The 16,549-nt window shown below is 49.6% G+C and overlaps 1 protein-coding gene across 1 annotated transcript in view; it reads left to right on the top strand.

Annotated features, from left to right (window-relative positions):
* The window catches only part of OGA (O-GlcNAcase), a 314,455-nt gene that overhangs the window by 55,805 nt on the left and 242,101 nt on the right, over positions 1-16,549 (top strand). Inside the window, exon 4 of the mRNA XM_030202855.1 lies at positions 13,814-13,944. Coding sequence (XP_030058715.1) covers positions 13,814-13,944 — 131 coding nt within the window. The remainder of the gene's footprint in view (positions 1-13,813; positions 13,945-16,549) is intronic.

Here is a 16,549-nt window from a genome sequence, read left to right as displayed (position 1 = left end):
CTGTGTGATGAGATCAAAGCACCAAGGGAGGAAGTATAGATGGAGAAAAGGAGAGGTCCTAGAACAGATCCTTGAGGTACACCCACTGACAGCAGGATAGAGGAAGAGGAGGAACCACCAGAGTATACACTAAAAGTACGCTGTGAGAGATATCCCTGGACCATTCCCAACGAGCGGGCAGATGAGGAGAGTGGGACCGTCTCCTAATAAAGTGGTATGCAGCCCTAAACCAGCCAGTGTTTCTCAGTCTCCTCATTAGCAGATGGTAGATGAGTGCAGCTCGGCTTCTTGTTTTGGGGGGAGTTTTTTTTTTCTCCTTTTTCCTTGGTGCGTCTTCTTTGACCCAAGCCTTGGTCAACATTGCTGCAATTTACACCCACAGTACTCACACTTCAACTCTATAATCAAATTTACATATAAAGTAAAATTTATTCAGTTACATTATGTGGATATGTACAAACTTCACATATATCTCAGAGACCTAAGTATTCCTTGTCTACTAGTTCACCAACCACTCACAATTGCACAATACACTCGTGTATCTAATCATTCTCACCATTCCTTTTAATCAGTGTGTTTTTTAACTATTACATACAGAACTCAAAATTTCTTCACATATAGTATTTAATATACATTTAGGATGAACATATTAAGAGCTGAAATATTGGTAGTCTCCTCAGCATCCTGTCTCTAGCTCAACGCTACAATTTTGCCAGGAAGTAGCTAATGCAGCGGAGAAAGGAGAGTTTTACCTCTCGCATCGTTGTTGTTGTGATTCCCATCATCTCTATCATTGTTTTGAAAACGCAATTGTCAGTGATTCATGGAGGACATGGACTGCCATGCGTTTTTATAACGTATGGTGTGAAATTGAGGTTAATCCTAAATGTATATTAGGTTACTAAGACTGCCGTCCCTGTGCAAGGTGTACAGCCCTGAAACTGCTTGAAGGCTTTTGAAGCATTCCATTGAAGTCTCTGCCCTGGCCTTGCAAGCATCCATCTATGGTGATTATGTAGCCAGGGCCTGTTTCCAATGGGCAGATCATCTTCCCGATTACCCCAGGGAGTGTGCTGATAGGCAGTGCCCATCTCCAAGTTGACGACTTTTTGGTGGATGCCTTTTACGACTTTGTCTGTGCCTTGTCCAAGAATTTGGTCCTGGCTGTGTCATAAAGACATTTCATGTGGCTCAGGAATTGGTTGGGGAATGTGGCTTTGTTCTTCGGTCAGCTTCCCTTTTCGAGGAAGGCTGGTGAGGATTTGGAGAAATTGGTGAAGGATTTGGGGAGTCTGAGATCTCCCTTCCAGAGGATAGATCTCGTCTTTTGGCTCTGCCAGGGATGCTTGGAAATACTGCCATGACAGATCAGGTGGTTCCCAGAGGAGGAGTTTTTGGTTTAGGGGTCAAATCATTTCAGCCTTTTTGAGGGGGCTGGAGAGGTGCTTGGTATGCAGGGCAAGTTGATTCCACAGCCTCCTGCCGAAGTTTGGGGATCCATTCTCCAATTGTTTCCATCAGAGATGGGCCCACATATCCTCACAAAAGTGGGTGCTGGAGATTCTACAGTTCAGATACACCTTCGAGTTCACTCGCCCACTTTGGAATGTTTTTCTAGTGTCTCCCTGCAAGTCCCCGAACAAGATCTTGGCAGTCTGTCAGACTCTGGAAAGGCTCCTGGCTTTGGGAGTGGTGGTTTCAATCCCACCAGAAGAGAGAGGATCTGGTAGATATTTAATCTGTTCTGGACCTCAAAGGTATCAACAGAGCCCTCATGATATCCCCCTTCTGCATGTAAATTCCATTAACCCATACCTGGATGACTGGCTAAGCAGAGCAAAATCTTACAAGGAAAGAAGGTGGGTCATGGATCGAGTAGTGACTTTTTTTCAGCATCTCAACTGGATGGTGAATTTTACCAAGAGCTTCTTGATATCTTTTCAGTCCTTAGAGTATCTTGGGGTTCGGTTTGATACTCACCTAGTCAAGTACTTCCTTCTAGAGACCAGAATTTGCAGACTTTAGTCCCAGGTTGAGGCTCTCCTTCAGAGGTCTAGGCTTTCAGCTTGGCAGATTATTCAGGTGCTTGGATTGATGACAGCGACCATAGAAATAGTCCCCTTGGTGAGAGCACAGATGAGGTCGCTTCATGGTGCTGTCCTTGCCTCTTTGAAGCAAACAACTTACGACTTGCATTGTGGCTGCCTTTTCTGTTGCTCAGTCAGAATAGTTCTTGGATGGTCATTAAACAGAAGTCACTTTGAGCATGGATGGACTTGGAGACCCTGGAGTTGACCTTGGTGACAGATGCCAGTCTTTCTAGTTGGGGAGCTCATTGCCAGGGGGAGCTGGTGCAGGGTCATTGGATTTTGGAGGTAGCAAAGTTTTACATCAGTCTTTTGGAGACAGAGTTCTCGGAGGACAAGCAGGCTGATATACTCGCATGTGAGGTGATGTCACGTCAGCCTGGAGGATTTTCTAGCAAAATATTAAGTCTCTGCAAGAGCGTGCTGTCGCGCGAGTGATCCCATCGCGCATGCGCGCGCACGTCTTCCTGCGCGGACACGCTCCTCAGTTCTTTATCCGCGTCTGAGGAGACACGGAGTTCGGTTAAGCGCTTCGCGTTTTCTCCAGGCCTTCGGAGTATAAAGTTCTCCTTGAGTTCGTTTTACCCTTTCTGGTATTGTTTAAAAAAAAAAAAAACAAACCTTCGTAGTGTTTCTTTTCTAAGTTTCCTTTCTTTTTTTCGTGCGACCATTCTTAGGTCGCTTGGTCAGGTATTTTTTTCCCTTTTTTTGTGTGTGTCTCTTTTCTGACACAATCGCGTCCTATGATTTTGCGGAGGCGATTTTTCCCGCGATGTCATCGAAGACGCCCAGCGGCTTCAAGCCATGCGCCCGCTGCAACCGGACCATCTCAGGCACTGATCCGCACTCTTGGTGCCTTCAGTGCCTTGGGCCCGACCATCTTCAGGAAAGTTGTAAGTTGTGCCTGAAAATGAAAAAGCGCACTCAACTTTCTCGAGAGGCCCAAAGAGAAAAACTTTTCGGGTCCGGTACCTCGACATCGGTACTGTCGATGTCGAGGGCAGCGTTGGCATCGGGAGACCGGGTACAGGCTGCCAAGAGACCGATGCTTTGCAGGTCCCCCGGGACCGACCTGTATCGGACCCGGCCCCGAGGAAGCGTGTGGATTCCACGTCTTCCTCACCGGTACCGAGGAGTCTTGATGACGGGCGTCAGGTGAAGGCCAAGAAGCACCGTCATCGTTCTCCTTCTTGACACGGTGCCGCGAGCTCCGGGTCATCGAGGCATTCGGTACCCGAGAAGCGTCTGTGCCGAGAGGATCGCTCTCCCTCTGTTATGGAGGTATCGACGCGCAGGTCATCTGGCAGCCCGGTACCGGCTCCCCAGCCTCTGCAGATTCTGCCTCCGACGTTCACACCGGCACCGCAGCCTTCCCCGACAGTTTCTGTAGATGAGTGCATCAAGGCTATTTTTCCAGTTTTCATGGAAGCGGTGCTGCAACATTTGCGCCTGGCACCGGAGGTACCGGTATCGACGGTGCCGGATACTCCTGTGGCACTGTGCCTCTTGCCGGTGGTGAGGTCGCCTTGTCCGGTACTGCTGATTGCGCCCTTCTGGCCACGTCAGATCTGGTTCCCTCTGGAGTTGTCCTCCGAAGAACTGTGGAGATTGGAGTGTTTTCCAACCCTCATCACTCAGAATGAGGGGGCGCTTCTACATCCCAACCTCCAGTCTCTGGCTCTCTCGGCCTGGATGTTGAGAGCTTAGAATTTGTCTCATTGGGTCTTTCTGAGGGTGTCTCCCGAGTCTTGCTTGCTTCCAGGAAAGATTCCACTAAAAGGTGTTTCTCTTTTAAATGGAAGAGGTTTGCCGTGACAGCAGGGCCCTAGATCCCTTTTCATGTCCTACATAGACCTTGCTTGAGTACCTTCTACATTTATCAGAGTCTGGTCTCAAGACCAACTCCGTAAGAGTTCATCTTAGTGCAATTAGTGCTTACGATCATCGTGTAGAAGGTCAGCCTATCTCTGGAAAGCCTTTAGTTGTTCGCTTCTTGAGAGGTTTGCTTTTGTCAAAGCCCCCGGTCAGACCTCCTCCAGTGTCATGGGATCTCAATGTCGTTCTCACCCAGTTGATGAAACCCCCTTTCGAGCCACTGAATTCCTGCCATCTGAAGTACTTGACCTTGGAAGGTCATTTTCTTGGTGGCTGTTACTTCAGCTCGTAGGGTCGGTGAGCTTCAGGCCCTAGTAGTTCATGCTCCTTACCTTAAATTTCATCAGAACAGAGTAGTCCTCCGCACGCACCCTAAGTTCTTGCCAAAGATGGTGTCGGAGTTCCATCTGAACCAGTCAATTGTCTTGCCAACATTTTTTCCTCGCCCTCCATACAAATCCTGGCGAAAGCAAGCTGCACACTTTGGACTGCAAAAGAGCATTGGCCTTTTACGTGGAGCGGACAAGCCCCCACAGACAGTCCGCCCAGTTGTTTATTTCTTTTGATCCCAACAAGAGGGGAGTTGCTGTCGGGAAACGCACTATATCTAATTGGCTAGCAGATTGCATTTCCTTCACTTATGCCCAAGCTGGACTGACTTTAGAGGGTCATATCATGGCTCATAATGTTAGAGCCATGGCTGCGTCAGTGGCTCATCTAAGGTCAGGCACTATTGAAGAGATCTGCAAGGCTGCGACGTGGTCATCAGTCCACACATTCACATCTCACTACTGCCTTCAGTAGGATAGCCGACGCAACAGTCGGTTTGGGCAGTCGGTGCTGCAGAATCTGGTTGAGGTTTAGAATCCAACTCCAACCCTCCTAGGCCCATTTTTATTCTGTTCCAGGCTGCACTCTCAGTTAGAAATTTCTTGTTTTAGGTCAATCCTTGTTATGCCCTCGCCGTTGTGAGGTCCAGTTGACCATTGTTTGTTGTGTTGAGTGAGCTTGGGGGCTAGGATACCCCACTTGTGAGTATATCAGCCTGCTTGTCCTTGGAGAAAGCGAAGTTTCTTACCTGAAGCAGGTGTTCTCCGAGGACAACAGGCTGTATATTCTCACAAACCCTCCCACCTCCCCTTTAGAGTTGCTTTCTTTCATCTTTTGGATTCAACTGAGGAGCGTGTCCGCGCGGCGAGCGGGAAGACCTGCGCGTGCATGCGTGAAGGGATCGCTCGCGCGACGGAACGCTCTTGAAGAGACTTAAGATTTTGCTAGAAAATCCTCCGGGCCGACGTGACGTCATCCCACATGTGAGAATATATAGCCTGCTGTCCTCGGAGAACACCTGCTTCAGGTAAGAAACTTCGCTCTATTTATTTTATTATTTATTTAGATTTTTGCTCACACCTTTTTCAGTAGTAGCTCAAGGTGAGTTACATTCAGGTACATAAGTAATGCCATACTGGGAAAAGACCAAGGGTCCATCGAGCCCAGCATCCTGTCCACGACAGCGGCCAATCCAGACCAAGGGCACCTGGCAAGCTTCCCAAACGTACAAACATTCTATACATGTTGTTCCTGGGATTTTGGATTTTTCCAAGTCCATTTAGTAGCGGTTTATGGACTTGTCCTTTAGGAAACCGTCCAACCCCTTTTTAAACTCTGCTAAGCTAACCGCCTTCACCACATTTTCCGGCAATGAATTCCAGAGTTTAATTACACATTGGGTGAAGAAAAATTTTCTCCGGTTTGTTTTAAATTTACTACACTGTAGTTTAATCCCATGCCCCCTAGTCCTAGTATTTTTGGAAAGCGTGAACAGACGCTTCACATCCACCTGTTCCACTCCACTGATTTTATATACCTCTATCATGTCTCCCCTCAGCCGTCTCTTCTCCAAGCTGAATAGCCCTAGCCTCCTTAGTCTTTCTTCATAGGGAAGTCGTCCCATCCCCGCTATCATTTTAGTCGCCCTTCGCTGCACCTTTTCCAATTCTACTATATCTTTCTTGAGATGCGTCGACCAGAATTGAACACAATACTCAAGGTGCGGTTGCACCATGGAGCGATACAATGGCATTATAACATCCTCACACCTGTTTTCCATACCTTTCCTAATAATACCCAACATTCTATTCCATATCATGATGCTGATCAATCCATAGACTGGTGGGTTGTGTCCATCTACCAGCAGGTGGAGATAGAGAGCAATCCTTTTTGCCTCCCTATATGTGGTCATGTGCTGCCGGAAACTCCTCAGTATGTTCTCTATCTCAGCAGGTGGTGGTCACACACAGCAGCAGCTCTGGCTAGGTCTCCAAGCCTAATTTTTAGGTTTTGTTGAGTACCTGGGGTTGAGGGCTCTTCTTGAGCAAGTGCAAACCTGGTGGCGCCAGGTCCCTCCTTTTCTCCCCCCTCCCGCTGGCTCCGTTAAAAAAAAAAAAAATTTTGGACGTCCTTAAAGGTGTTTATTTCGACGTTTATTTAAACGTTTATTGCAGCTACTCACTGGGACACCAGGTCGTTACAGCTCGGAGCGAGAAGCAGGTAATTTTTACCTTTTTATAGCGGGCAGGGGGTTCCCCGATCGATCTCCACGTGGCCTATGGCGTCGGAGGGCGAGGGCGCGAAGAATCGCTCCCCGGACCGCGTGTGCGCTTCTAGCGGGGATGCGGGGGTCTTAAAGTCTGATTCGCCCTTGTTGGGTGTCAGTTCGGAGGCCGGTCAGTGTCCCAGGTCTTCCTCCGGTGCGGTGGTTTTTCCCGCCATAAACGCCCATCCCCCGCTGCTCGCCTCCGCCATCTTTGCCGGGCACTCTGCTCGGACGGCTTCTTCTTGGGCCGCCCTTGAGCTGGGAGACGTTAATGCCATGGCCGCCCTTGCTTTGGGCGACGGCAAAAAGCGGCTAAAGTTAAGCGCCGTTCTTCCCGCGTGGCTCCTTCGCGGAGTGTCGCGCCGGACGCCATCTTGGATGCACAGCATGTTTCTCCCCCGCTCTTGCGAGCGCCGGTTGAGGGTGCGTCTAGGGCTGTGGCCCAGGCTGCTGAAGTGCACAGTCTGGGGGGTTTCTCCCCCGAGTTTATTTTGCTGCTGCATCAGGCCTTCCTTATGCAAAACGCTGCCCCTTTTCCCTTGTCCGATAAAGGGGTTGAGGCCCCCGGAAGTAAACGCCCTCTGGTGGATTCCCAGGCCTTAGAGGACGCTGTTTCCTCTGATGTAGATGAGGGCAGCGTATCTGAGTTCTCCCAACGGTCCTTTGGGGATTCCTTGGAGGAGACGGATTCCTGCTCGGATGGAGCGGATGACCCCTCTGCAGCGCGGATCTTTCGCTCAGAGGATTTGCCCAACCTGTTAGTGCAGGCCATGAGCATTTTGAAGATTTCCTCTCCAGAGGACGTCTCTCCCTCAGCCCCTGTTGGCTCCGCCATTATGCTGGGGATGAAGCGCCCGCCTAGAACCTTCCACGTGCATGATGCCATGCACACCTTAATTTCAGCTCAATGGGATGTCCCAGAAGCGAGCCTCAAAGTGGCTAGGGCTATGTCCCGCCTCTATCCTTTGCCTGAAAGTGAACGGGAGGCCTTTCTTTGGCCTACCGTGGATTCTTTAATCACTGCGGTGACTAAGAAAACGGCGTTGCCGGTGGAAGGTGGCCTTTTAAAGGCAAGCTGCTCTTTGGGGTCGAGCTGGACAAAATTGTGACCGATCTCGGCACGTCTAAGGGCAAGAGGTTACCAGAGGTCAGGGCTCGGGCCAGTGCTCGCCCCGGTAACTCCAGAGGACGGTTTCAGGAAGCCCGTCGATACCGCCCGGGTAAGTCGGGCTCCTCTGCCCCCTCTTCCTTCAAGAGGAACTTCTCCCCCAAGCAGCATTCCTTTTGCAGAGACCGCCGTCCCGGAGGTGCGCCCTCCGGTCCTCCCCCAGGGTCTCGTACCTAATGACGGGGCCCTGGTCCATGGCCCAGTGCAGATTGGAGGACGCCTGTCCTCATTTCTGGGCGAGTGGACCAGGGTAACTTCAGACGCTTGGGTGCTGGAAGTCATCAGAGACAGCTACAAGCTAGAGTTCTGCCGACCCTTAAGAGACGGGTTTGTACTCTCTCCCTGCAAGTCTCCGGTCAAAGCTGTGGCAGTGCAGCAGACCTTGGACAATCTGATCCGCCTGGGTGCGGTCGTTCCGGTGCCAGAAAATCAGCTTGGCAAGGGACGTTACTCCATTTACTTTGTGGTACCAAAGAAAGGAGGTTCTGTACGGCCTATCCTCGACCTCAAAGGGGTCAATCGGGCCTTGAAAGTTCGGCACTTTCGCATGGAGACTCTCCGCTCTGTTATAGCGGCAGTGAAGGCAGGGGAGTTCCTGGCATCCTTGGACATCAAGGAAGCGTACTTGCATATTCCCATCTGGCCTCCTCATCAACGCTTTCTGCGTTTTGCAGTCCTGGGCCGACACTTCCAGTTCAGAGCCCTCCCGTTCGGGTTGGCTACTGCTCCGCGGACCTTCTCCAAAGTAATGGTGGTCATTGCGGCCTTCCTGCGAAAGGAAGGAGTACAAGTCCATCCTTATCTGGCCGACTGGTTGATCCGAGCCCCCTCTTATGCAGAGTGCGGCAAAGCTGTGAACCGGGTGATTGCTCTTTTGAGCTCCCTGGGGTGGATCATCAACTGGGAGAAAAGCCAGCTGCGCCCGACTCAGTCCCTGGAGTATCTGGGAGTTCGATTCGACACCCAAGTGGGCAGAGTGTTCCTGCCGGACAATCGTATTGTCAAACTTCAGGTGGACCAGTTCCTAGTAGCCTCTCCTCTTCGGGCTTGGGACTATGTGCAGCTGTTGGGCTCTATGACGGCCACGATGGAAGTAGTGCCCTGGGCCAGGGCTCATATGAGACCACTACAACACTCTCTGCTGCAGCGCTGGACTCCAGTGTCGGAGGATTATGCTGTGTGCCTTCCCTTGGACCCAGCAGTGCGCAAGGCGCTGAGCTGGTGGCTGAAGACAGACAAGTTGTCTGCAGGAATGCCTCTTGTGACCCCGGAGTGGATTGTCGTCACGACGGACGCCTCTTTGACGGGCTGGGGAGCCCACTGCTTGGGAAGGACAGCGCAGGGGCTCTGGTCTCCTGCAGAGGCAAAGTGGTCTATCAACCTCCTGGAACTCAGAGCCATTCGGTTGGCGCTTTTGGAGTTCCTCCCGGTACTGGCGTTGAAGCCAGTACGGGTCCTGTCGGACAATGCCACGGCTGTGGCCTATGTCAACCGCCAGGGAGGTACCAAGAGCGCCCCTCTAGCCAAGGAAGCCATGAATCTATGCCAGTGGGCGGAAGCGAACCTGGAACAGCTGTCAGCGGCCCACATTGCTGGAGTCATGAATGTCAAGGCGGACTTTCTCAGTCGCCATACCTTGGATCCCGGAGAGTGGCAGTTATCAGCTCAGGCGTTCTTGGACATCACGAAGCGCTGGGGCCAGCCGAGCCTAGATCTGATGGCGTCATCGGCCAATTGCCAAGTGCCGCGCTTTTTCAGCAGAGGACGGGACCCTCGATTTCTGGGAGTAGATGCTCTTCTCCAACAGTGGCCGACACAAGAGCTTCTCTTTGTGTTCCCGCCCTGGCCCATGTTGGGCAGGGTACTAGACCGGGTGGCAAAGCATCTGGGCCGGATAATCCTGGTGGGTCCGGACTGGCCCAGACGTCCCTGGTATGCGGAATTGATCAGGCTCTCAGTGGACGATCCTCTGCGGCTGCCAGTGGAGCAGGGCCTGTTGCATCAGGGTCCCGTGGTGATGGAGGATCCCTCCCCCTTTGGTCTTACGGCCTGGCTATTGAGCGGGAGCGTCTGAGGAAGAAGGGCTTCTCAGACAAGGTCATCGCCACTATGCTGAGAGCGAGGAAGCGCTCTACTTCTACTGCTTACGCCAGGGTTTGGCGTACCTTTGCAGCGTGGTGTGAAGCAGGCTCACTTTCTCCCTTCACTGCTCCAATTTCTTCAGTGCTGGCGTTCCTGCAAGAAGGGCTGGAGAAAGGCCTGTCGCTCAGTTCCCTTAAAGTCCAGGTAGCGGCTCTGGCTTGCTTCAGGGGCCGCCTGAAGGGTGCTTCCCTGGCTTCGCAGCCAGATGTGGTACGTTTTCTCAAGGGAGTTAATCACTTGCGCCCTCCTCTGCACTCAGTGGTGCCTGCGTGGAATCTCAACCTGGTGCTAAGAGCCTTGCAAAAGCCGCCTTTTGAACCCTTGCCGAGGGCATCTCTGAAAGACCTGACGTTGAAAGCAGTCTTTTTGGTGGCTATCACTTCAGCCAGAAGAGTTTCCGAGCTCCAGGCACTCTCATGTCGAGAGCCCTTTCTGCAGTTCACTGAGGCAGGAGTGACTATTCGCACAGTGCCTTCCTTCCTGCCCAAGATTGTTTCTCGCTTCCATGTGAATCAGCAGCTCTGTCTCCCTTCCTTTCATAGGGAGGACTACCCAGAGGAATACTCTGCTCTCAAATATCTGGATGTGAGACGAGTCATCATCAGATACTTGGAAGTGACCAATGATTTCCGGAAATCGGATCATCTGTTTGTCCTGTTTGCAGGTCCTCGTAAGGGTCTGCAGGCTGCTAAGCCTACAGTGGCAGGATGGGTCAAGGAAGCCATTGCAGCGGCTTATGTGGCCGCGGGGAAGGTGCCGCCTATCCAGCTGAAGGCTCACTCCACTAGAGCTCAGGCGGCCTCGATGGCAGAGGCCGGGTCCGTCTCCTTGGAAGAAATTTGCAAGGCGGCAACTTGGGCATCGGCCCATACCTTCTCCAGGCATTACCGCTTGACTGTGGCTGCTCGGGCGGAGGCCCGGTTTGGAGCTTCAGTGTTGCGGTCAGGGATTTCAATGTCCCGCCCTGGGTGAGTACTGCTTCGGTACATCCCACCAGTCTATGGATTGATCAGCATGATGATATGGAAGGTAAAATTATGTATCATACCTGATAATTTTCTTTCCATTAATCATAGCTGATCCATAGCCCCTCCCAGATATCTGTACTGTTTATATTCTGGTTGCATTTCAGATTCAAGTTTAGTCTTCAGTTCCTGTTCAGGAGGACTTCGTGTTCAAGTTTTTTCAATTGGATTCTTCAAGAGTTGAGATGAGTTTGTGTTACAGTGAGCTGCTGCATTCCTCTCCCCTCCGTTTTACGGGGCTGGATTGAGACATAAATTCTGCCGGCGCTCCCTCCCACTTCGTGCGGCTGTAGGGCAGCTTTGTACCCCTCCCGCTTCGGCGGTGTTAGGGTCAGTCAGCTCCTCCCGCGGTTGCGGTTGCAGGATAAGCCAGATCCCCCCGTATCGGCGGGGTGGTGTCCCTCCCCCGCTCCGCGGGGATGAGCTGGACGGATTCCCCTCCCCCACTTGTGTGGGGATGAGCTGGGTTAATTCCCCTCCCCCGTTTCGGCGGTGGTGAGCTGGGCAGAGTGTCCCTTTGTGGGTGTAATTCTCTAAGTGCTGAGTCCTGCGGATGGAGCTTGGATATCGACATACTGAGGAGTTTCCGGCAGCACATGACCACATATAGGGAGGCAAAAGGATTGCTCTCTATCTCCACCTGCTGGTAGATGGACACAACCCACCAGTCTATGGATTGATCAGCTATGATTAATGGAAAGAAAATTATCAGGTATGATACATAATTTTACCTTTCAACTCTTCCATACCCTCACATCCAAGTAGGTTATTTCATGCCAGTCAGATTTCTTGGTAAATTTTATATTCGGATGGCATCCATTGAGGTACATATTGAATTGGTCCAACAGTTCGTTGTCGCCCTCCCAAATCATAAAGACATTGTCGATGTAACGTATCCAAAGTTTAATCTTATCTTGTAAAGGACAAGGGTACACGTACTGGACTTCAAAATGTCTCATAGGTTGGCAATTGAGGGCGCCATCATTGCACCCATGGCTACCCCAGACACCTGTTGAAAAAGTCTTCCATTATATTCAAAATAATTCTCCATAGCTAATGAAGCTAATATTAATATTTTAATGGTAAAATAGAGTGGATATATTTTTTCTGAATTCTTTTTGAATATTTTCCTGTCAAATTTGTGGAGAGTATTCTTCGCCCATGAAGAAGCCTGATTGGAGAATTGACTCACAGCATGTGACGTCACAGAAAAGAGAAATAGCTGCCATGTTTGAACGTATTGCTTGCCCTTCATGCTTCCGTCGGCAGACTGAACGGGGAGTGTAAGCTGCTATTAACAGTGTGTGACAACAGACATCGTTCCCCTCCAGGCTTCAGTTGCGGAGATCATAGATATTCTTCAGGCTGGGATGGAGAAAGGTGTGGCCTTTCCTATGATTTCAGTTGGCGGGTTTATCCTTCTCCTGGGGCCTGTTGAAGAGCAGGTCTTTGGCTTTCCAATCAGGTGTTTCCAGGTTTTTTCCAAGAAGTGAAACATTTGAGACCACAGTTTGAGGATAACTCCCCCATGCGATTTGAACCGGATATTAGAAGCTCTTTCCATGATTCCTTTCAAGTCTTGGCATTCGATGTCCTTCAGTGACCTCTCTCTGAAGGTGGTTTTCTTGGTGGCAATCTTTTTGGCTCGTCATATTTCAGAGCTTCTGTCTCTCTTGCTGAGAGCCTTTTCCGTTAAAAAAAAAAAAAAATTCAGCCAGTGCCATCCTTTTTGCTGAAGATTGAGATGAAATGGAGATACAATCAGGCTATTTTCCTGACTACCTTTCCTCATCAGGAAGTGCCAGATTCTTTGTATCGCTTGGATGTTTGCATGGCATTTCATTATTTGAAGAGAACTGAGGAGTTTCGTAGGATGGATAGGCTTTTCATCCTCTTTGGATGACCAAGGAAAGGTGAGGTGGCTTCCAAAGCCACAATAGTTAGGTGGATTAAGGAGGACATCACTTCAGTTTACTTGCTTGCAGGCAGTTTCTGGCTGAGCTCCAGGCTTATTCTACTCTTGTGCAGGCCACTTCCTGGGCAGAGTCTTCCTTAATTCCAATTCAAGACGTATGCAAGGCAACAACGTGGTTGTCCCATCATTCCTTTGTGAAGCATTACCACCTCTTTGTTCATGCTTGTCAGGAGGCTGCTTTTGGGTTGTCTGTCCTCTCTCGACGGTTTTCTGGTTCCTGCTTTTAGTACTGTTTTGGTATTTCCTTCTTGTGGGACTGGTCTGGAGATAAGGAAGGTGAAATTAATTTTCGTTCCTTGAATATCTCCAGACCATTCCAGCAGATGATGGGAAGAATACAGAGGAGTTGCTTGCAGTGGGTCTCAATTGAGCTCCAGCAGTGGTAGATTACAGAAGAGTTGCTTGCAGTGGACCCACTGCAAGCAACTTTACTCTTCCGTTACTTGCGGAGAAAATCACAAGCAAAGAATAGTTTCAAATGCTAGTCTTCACAGGGTGGGTTCGGGAAAGGTCTGGAGATATGCAAGGAATGAATAATTGCAGGTAAGTGCTCACGTGCCATCTGTGCACTTACCAGTTACTGCCCTGGATACACCCCCCTCAAAAAAAAAAATGTATTTTAGTACGCACATTTGGCAGTTACCGCAGGATGCCTGAGTGCGTCCCATGGTATGCGATTTTAAGTTGTGTTAGGTGCGCGTTAGCACCTAGCGCAGCTTAGTAAAAGAACCCATAAATATTTTTTTTTTTTTGGGTGGGGGGGGGGGGAGATTCTGTTTGAAATTATATAAGTTGATGCAAGTTTGTCATATATTCTTTTGATCACAATTATTTGGCATGTCTTTTATCTATCATTTGTTTGCATGACAATAATAACCTGTTTAAAAATGTAAACATTTTCTAGTACCTCTAATCCCTGAATTGTTTTTAAAATTATTATTTCAGAGCAACTAATGACGTTAATATCAGCTGCCCGAGAATATGGAATTGAATTTATATATGCAATATCACCTGGGCTTGATATTACATTCTCAAATCAAAAAGAAGTGTCTACCTTAAAGCGCAAACTGGATCAGGTAGATTTCTTATAGATTTCATTAGTTAAGGATATCTTTATACCAGATTGCCTAAGTTGGGGAGGCTAAGTAGGCACCTGTTTTATTCCTATTTTATGAAGACACATAGGCATGTTTGTTTTTCTGTTAAGTTACAAGCTGCAGAGATAGTGTCTAGAATGTGAACATTTGTCTGCTTGGGAGCAGGTGTAAATGTTTGTATGACAATTTTATGATGTATAGATGTAAATTGTGATACTGCCCAAGATCTGCAACTAAACACATTATACCCGAGCCACACAGAAGTGCACACATATGTGTCACAATGTATGCTTTTATATTATATATAATTTTTAAAGTAGAATTGTACATGCATATACTGTCATGTGTTCAAAAACAACCTTTATTAAACTACCCCCTGTCTGCTCCGCTCGTTCCGTGCTCCCTCTGCCCCGGAACAGTTTACTTCCTGTTCCGGGGCAGAGGGAGCATGGAATGAGTGAAGCAGACAGGCGCGTGGCACCCCCCCTCCCCCCCCCCCCCTCAGGAGGTAAAAATGCCTCTGGGGGGAGGTGGCCTTTCGTCGGGAGTGGGGGGGGGGGGCACATCAGCGATCTGCCCCGGGTGTGAGCCACCCTAGGAACGCCACTGAATTACCCTCTTAGGGTATTGATACAGCTTAGCTGCTTTTTAAAGTGTTGTTGGGCTTACCTGTAACTTAGTGGACTTAGATCTTAACGTGAGTAAAATCCAAAGTACAATTTGCCAAATTGTTCTGGGCAGGCCCGAGGGAGGAGCCGTTGCTCCTACCCTCCTGTCTCCACCTGGTTGTAAACGTACAGGGAGGGGCGGGGGTGTGGGGCGGGTGCGGGAGGGAGGGTTATGTGCCTGCGCAGAGGGAAGGGGTTTGGTCCACAAGGGAAAATTAAAAAAAAAAGGTTCCAGGGTCACAGGGGGAGGGGGGTCATGGTTCACTGGACCACCAGGGAAAGTTTAAAAAAAGATTGGGGGGTCAGGGTCCACTTGACCACCAGGGAAATAAAGAAAACAAGATGTGTGTGGGGGGGGGGGGGGGGGGGGGGGGGAGGGGGTTGTGGTCCATTAGACCACCAAGGAAATTAAAAAAAAAATTCAAGGGGGGGAGGACGCTGGGAGGTGAGAGGTTGGAAGCATAAGCAGGCAGCCTTTATAGCTTTCTGCTTGTGCTTCTCTTCTCTCCGACAGCTCCAGTGCTCTGGAGCACTGCATCCCCTGGAATGCACATACATAGTAGGTGACGGCAGAAAAAGACATGCACGGTCCATCCAGTCTGCCCAACAAGATAAACTCATATGTGCTACTTTTTGTGTAGACCCTACCTTGATTTGTACCTGTCGTCTTCAGGGCACAGACCGTATAAGTTATCCCCACCTCCCAACCACATTAGATTACTAATGAGCTCATTGTAATATATTTGCATGGGGTTCTCGGGGGCTGCTAACAGCACACGTTAGAGCCATAGAAAACCCCTTTGTGCGTTACTAGCTACGTAAATGTTTGCTGTAGACTGGCTAGAACCAGTCTAAAGCAAATGTTAATAGCAAGGTAAGCTTTGTGCATCTGGCCCTCGGTCGACAAGGAAGATGAAATTTTGTCTACCGAATAATTTCCTTTAGTTGGACTGTACCATTCTAACGCCTGCCCTCGGAAGACTAAGACCTCGGGACTCACGAGGTGCTTTGCTTTCCCTTACGGTTAATTTAAAAAAAACAAAAAACTTTGCAGGGTAGCAAGTTGCCACACTGTGGTGGTATGCTTACTTGATCTTTGCAGCTGCAGTGGTTGATAGGGCATGGGTGTGCATTACAAAGAAACCTTATGCAGTTTTTCAGATGGAACTTCCACTGAGCACCAACAGACTATATCAGTGAGTTCACTGGGAAAGATCAGTTTTCTCTACCTCCATCTTCTAGTAGGAGGGGATAATACCCCTCGTTCAGAATGGTACGACTTGACTAAAGGAAAGCAAAGTCCTGTATTCTGTTGAAAGCCTCTTCCTTATCATCAACAGCAGATGAATCCATTAACTGATGGATTATGTCCACCTACCAGCAGGTGGAGATAGAGAACACTGAAAGACACAGTGACTCTGGACGGCCAGCCCCTTCCGCCTCAGTATATCTCCATCTCCCAGCAGGTGTGGATGTCGCTTTAGCAGCTCCTGGATTTCTGCCTGGGGAGGCTCCTGTGCTTTGCCAGTTGAACGGGGGTGGTGTTGGTGGTGACCACTTTGAAGGCATACTTGGTTTTGTTCCCTGTCCCTGCCTCCAACTTTCCTCACAGTGTTAAAAATACAAAAAAGTGCGCGCTGTTCAGCGTAGCTATTCTAAGGCTTTCTCCAGAGATTCTGGGACTGTGCAGAGTGACCGGAGCTCGTTGACTCAGTCTTCTGAGGTGAGAGTGGTGCCCAGCTCCTGCGGGGGAGGTTCCCGCGGACAGCGTTCTGTGCGACGTAAGTTTTGGCACGAAGACGCCATTTTATTTCTATATTTCCGTCCAGTCGGGCAATGGCCGCTGAAGGAGTTAAGTGTTGCTCCCGCTGTTGTAAATGCAGGTCAGTGGCGGGGCTTTGCAGTACGTGCTCCTT

The sequence above is a fragment of the Microcaecilia unicolor genome, chromosome 5 (assembly GCF_901765095.1).
Source record: "Microcaecilia unicolor chromosome 5, aMicUni1.1, whole genome shotgun sequence".
In the NCBI taxonomy this organism is placed as follows: Eukaryota; Metazoa; Chordata; class Amphibia; order Gymnophiona; family Siphonopidae; genus Microcaecilia; species Microcaecilia unicolor.
The sequence above is the reverse complement of the archived record's forward strand: the minus strand, read 5'-3'. Positions and strand labels throughout refer to the sequence as shown.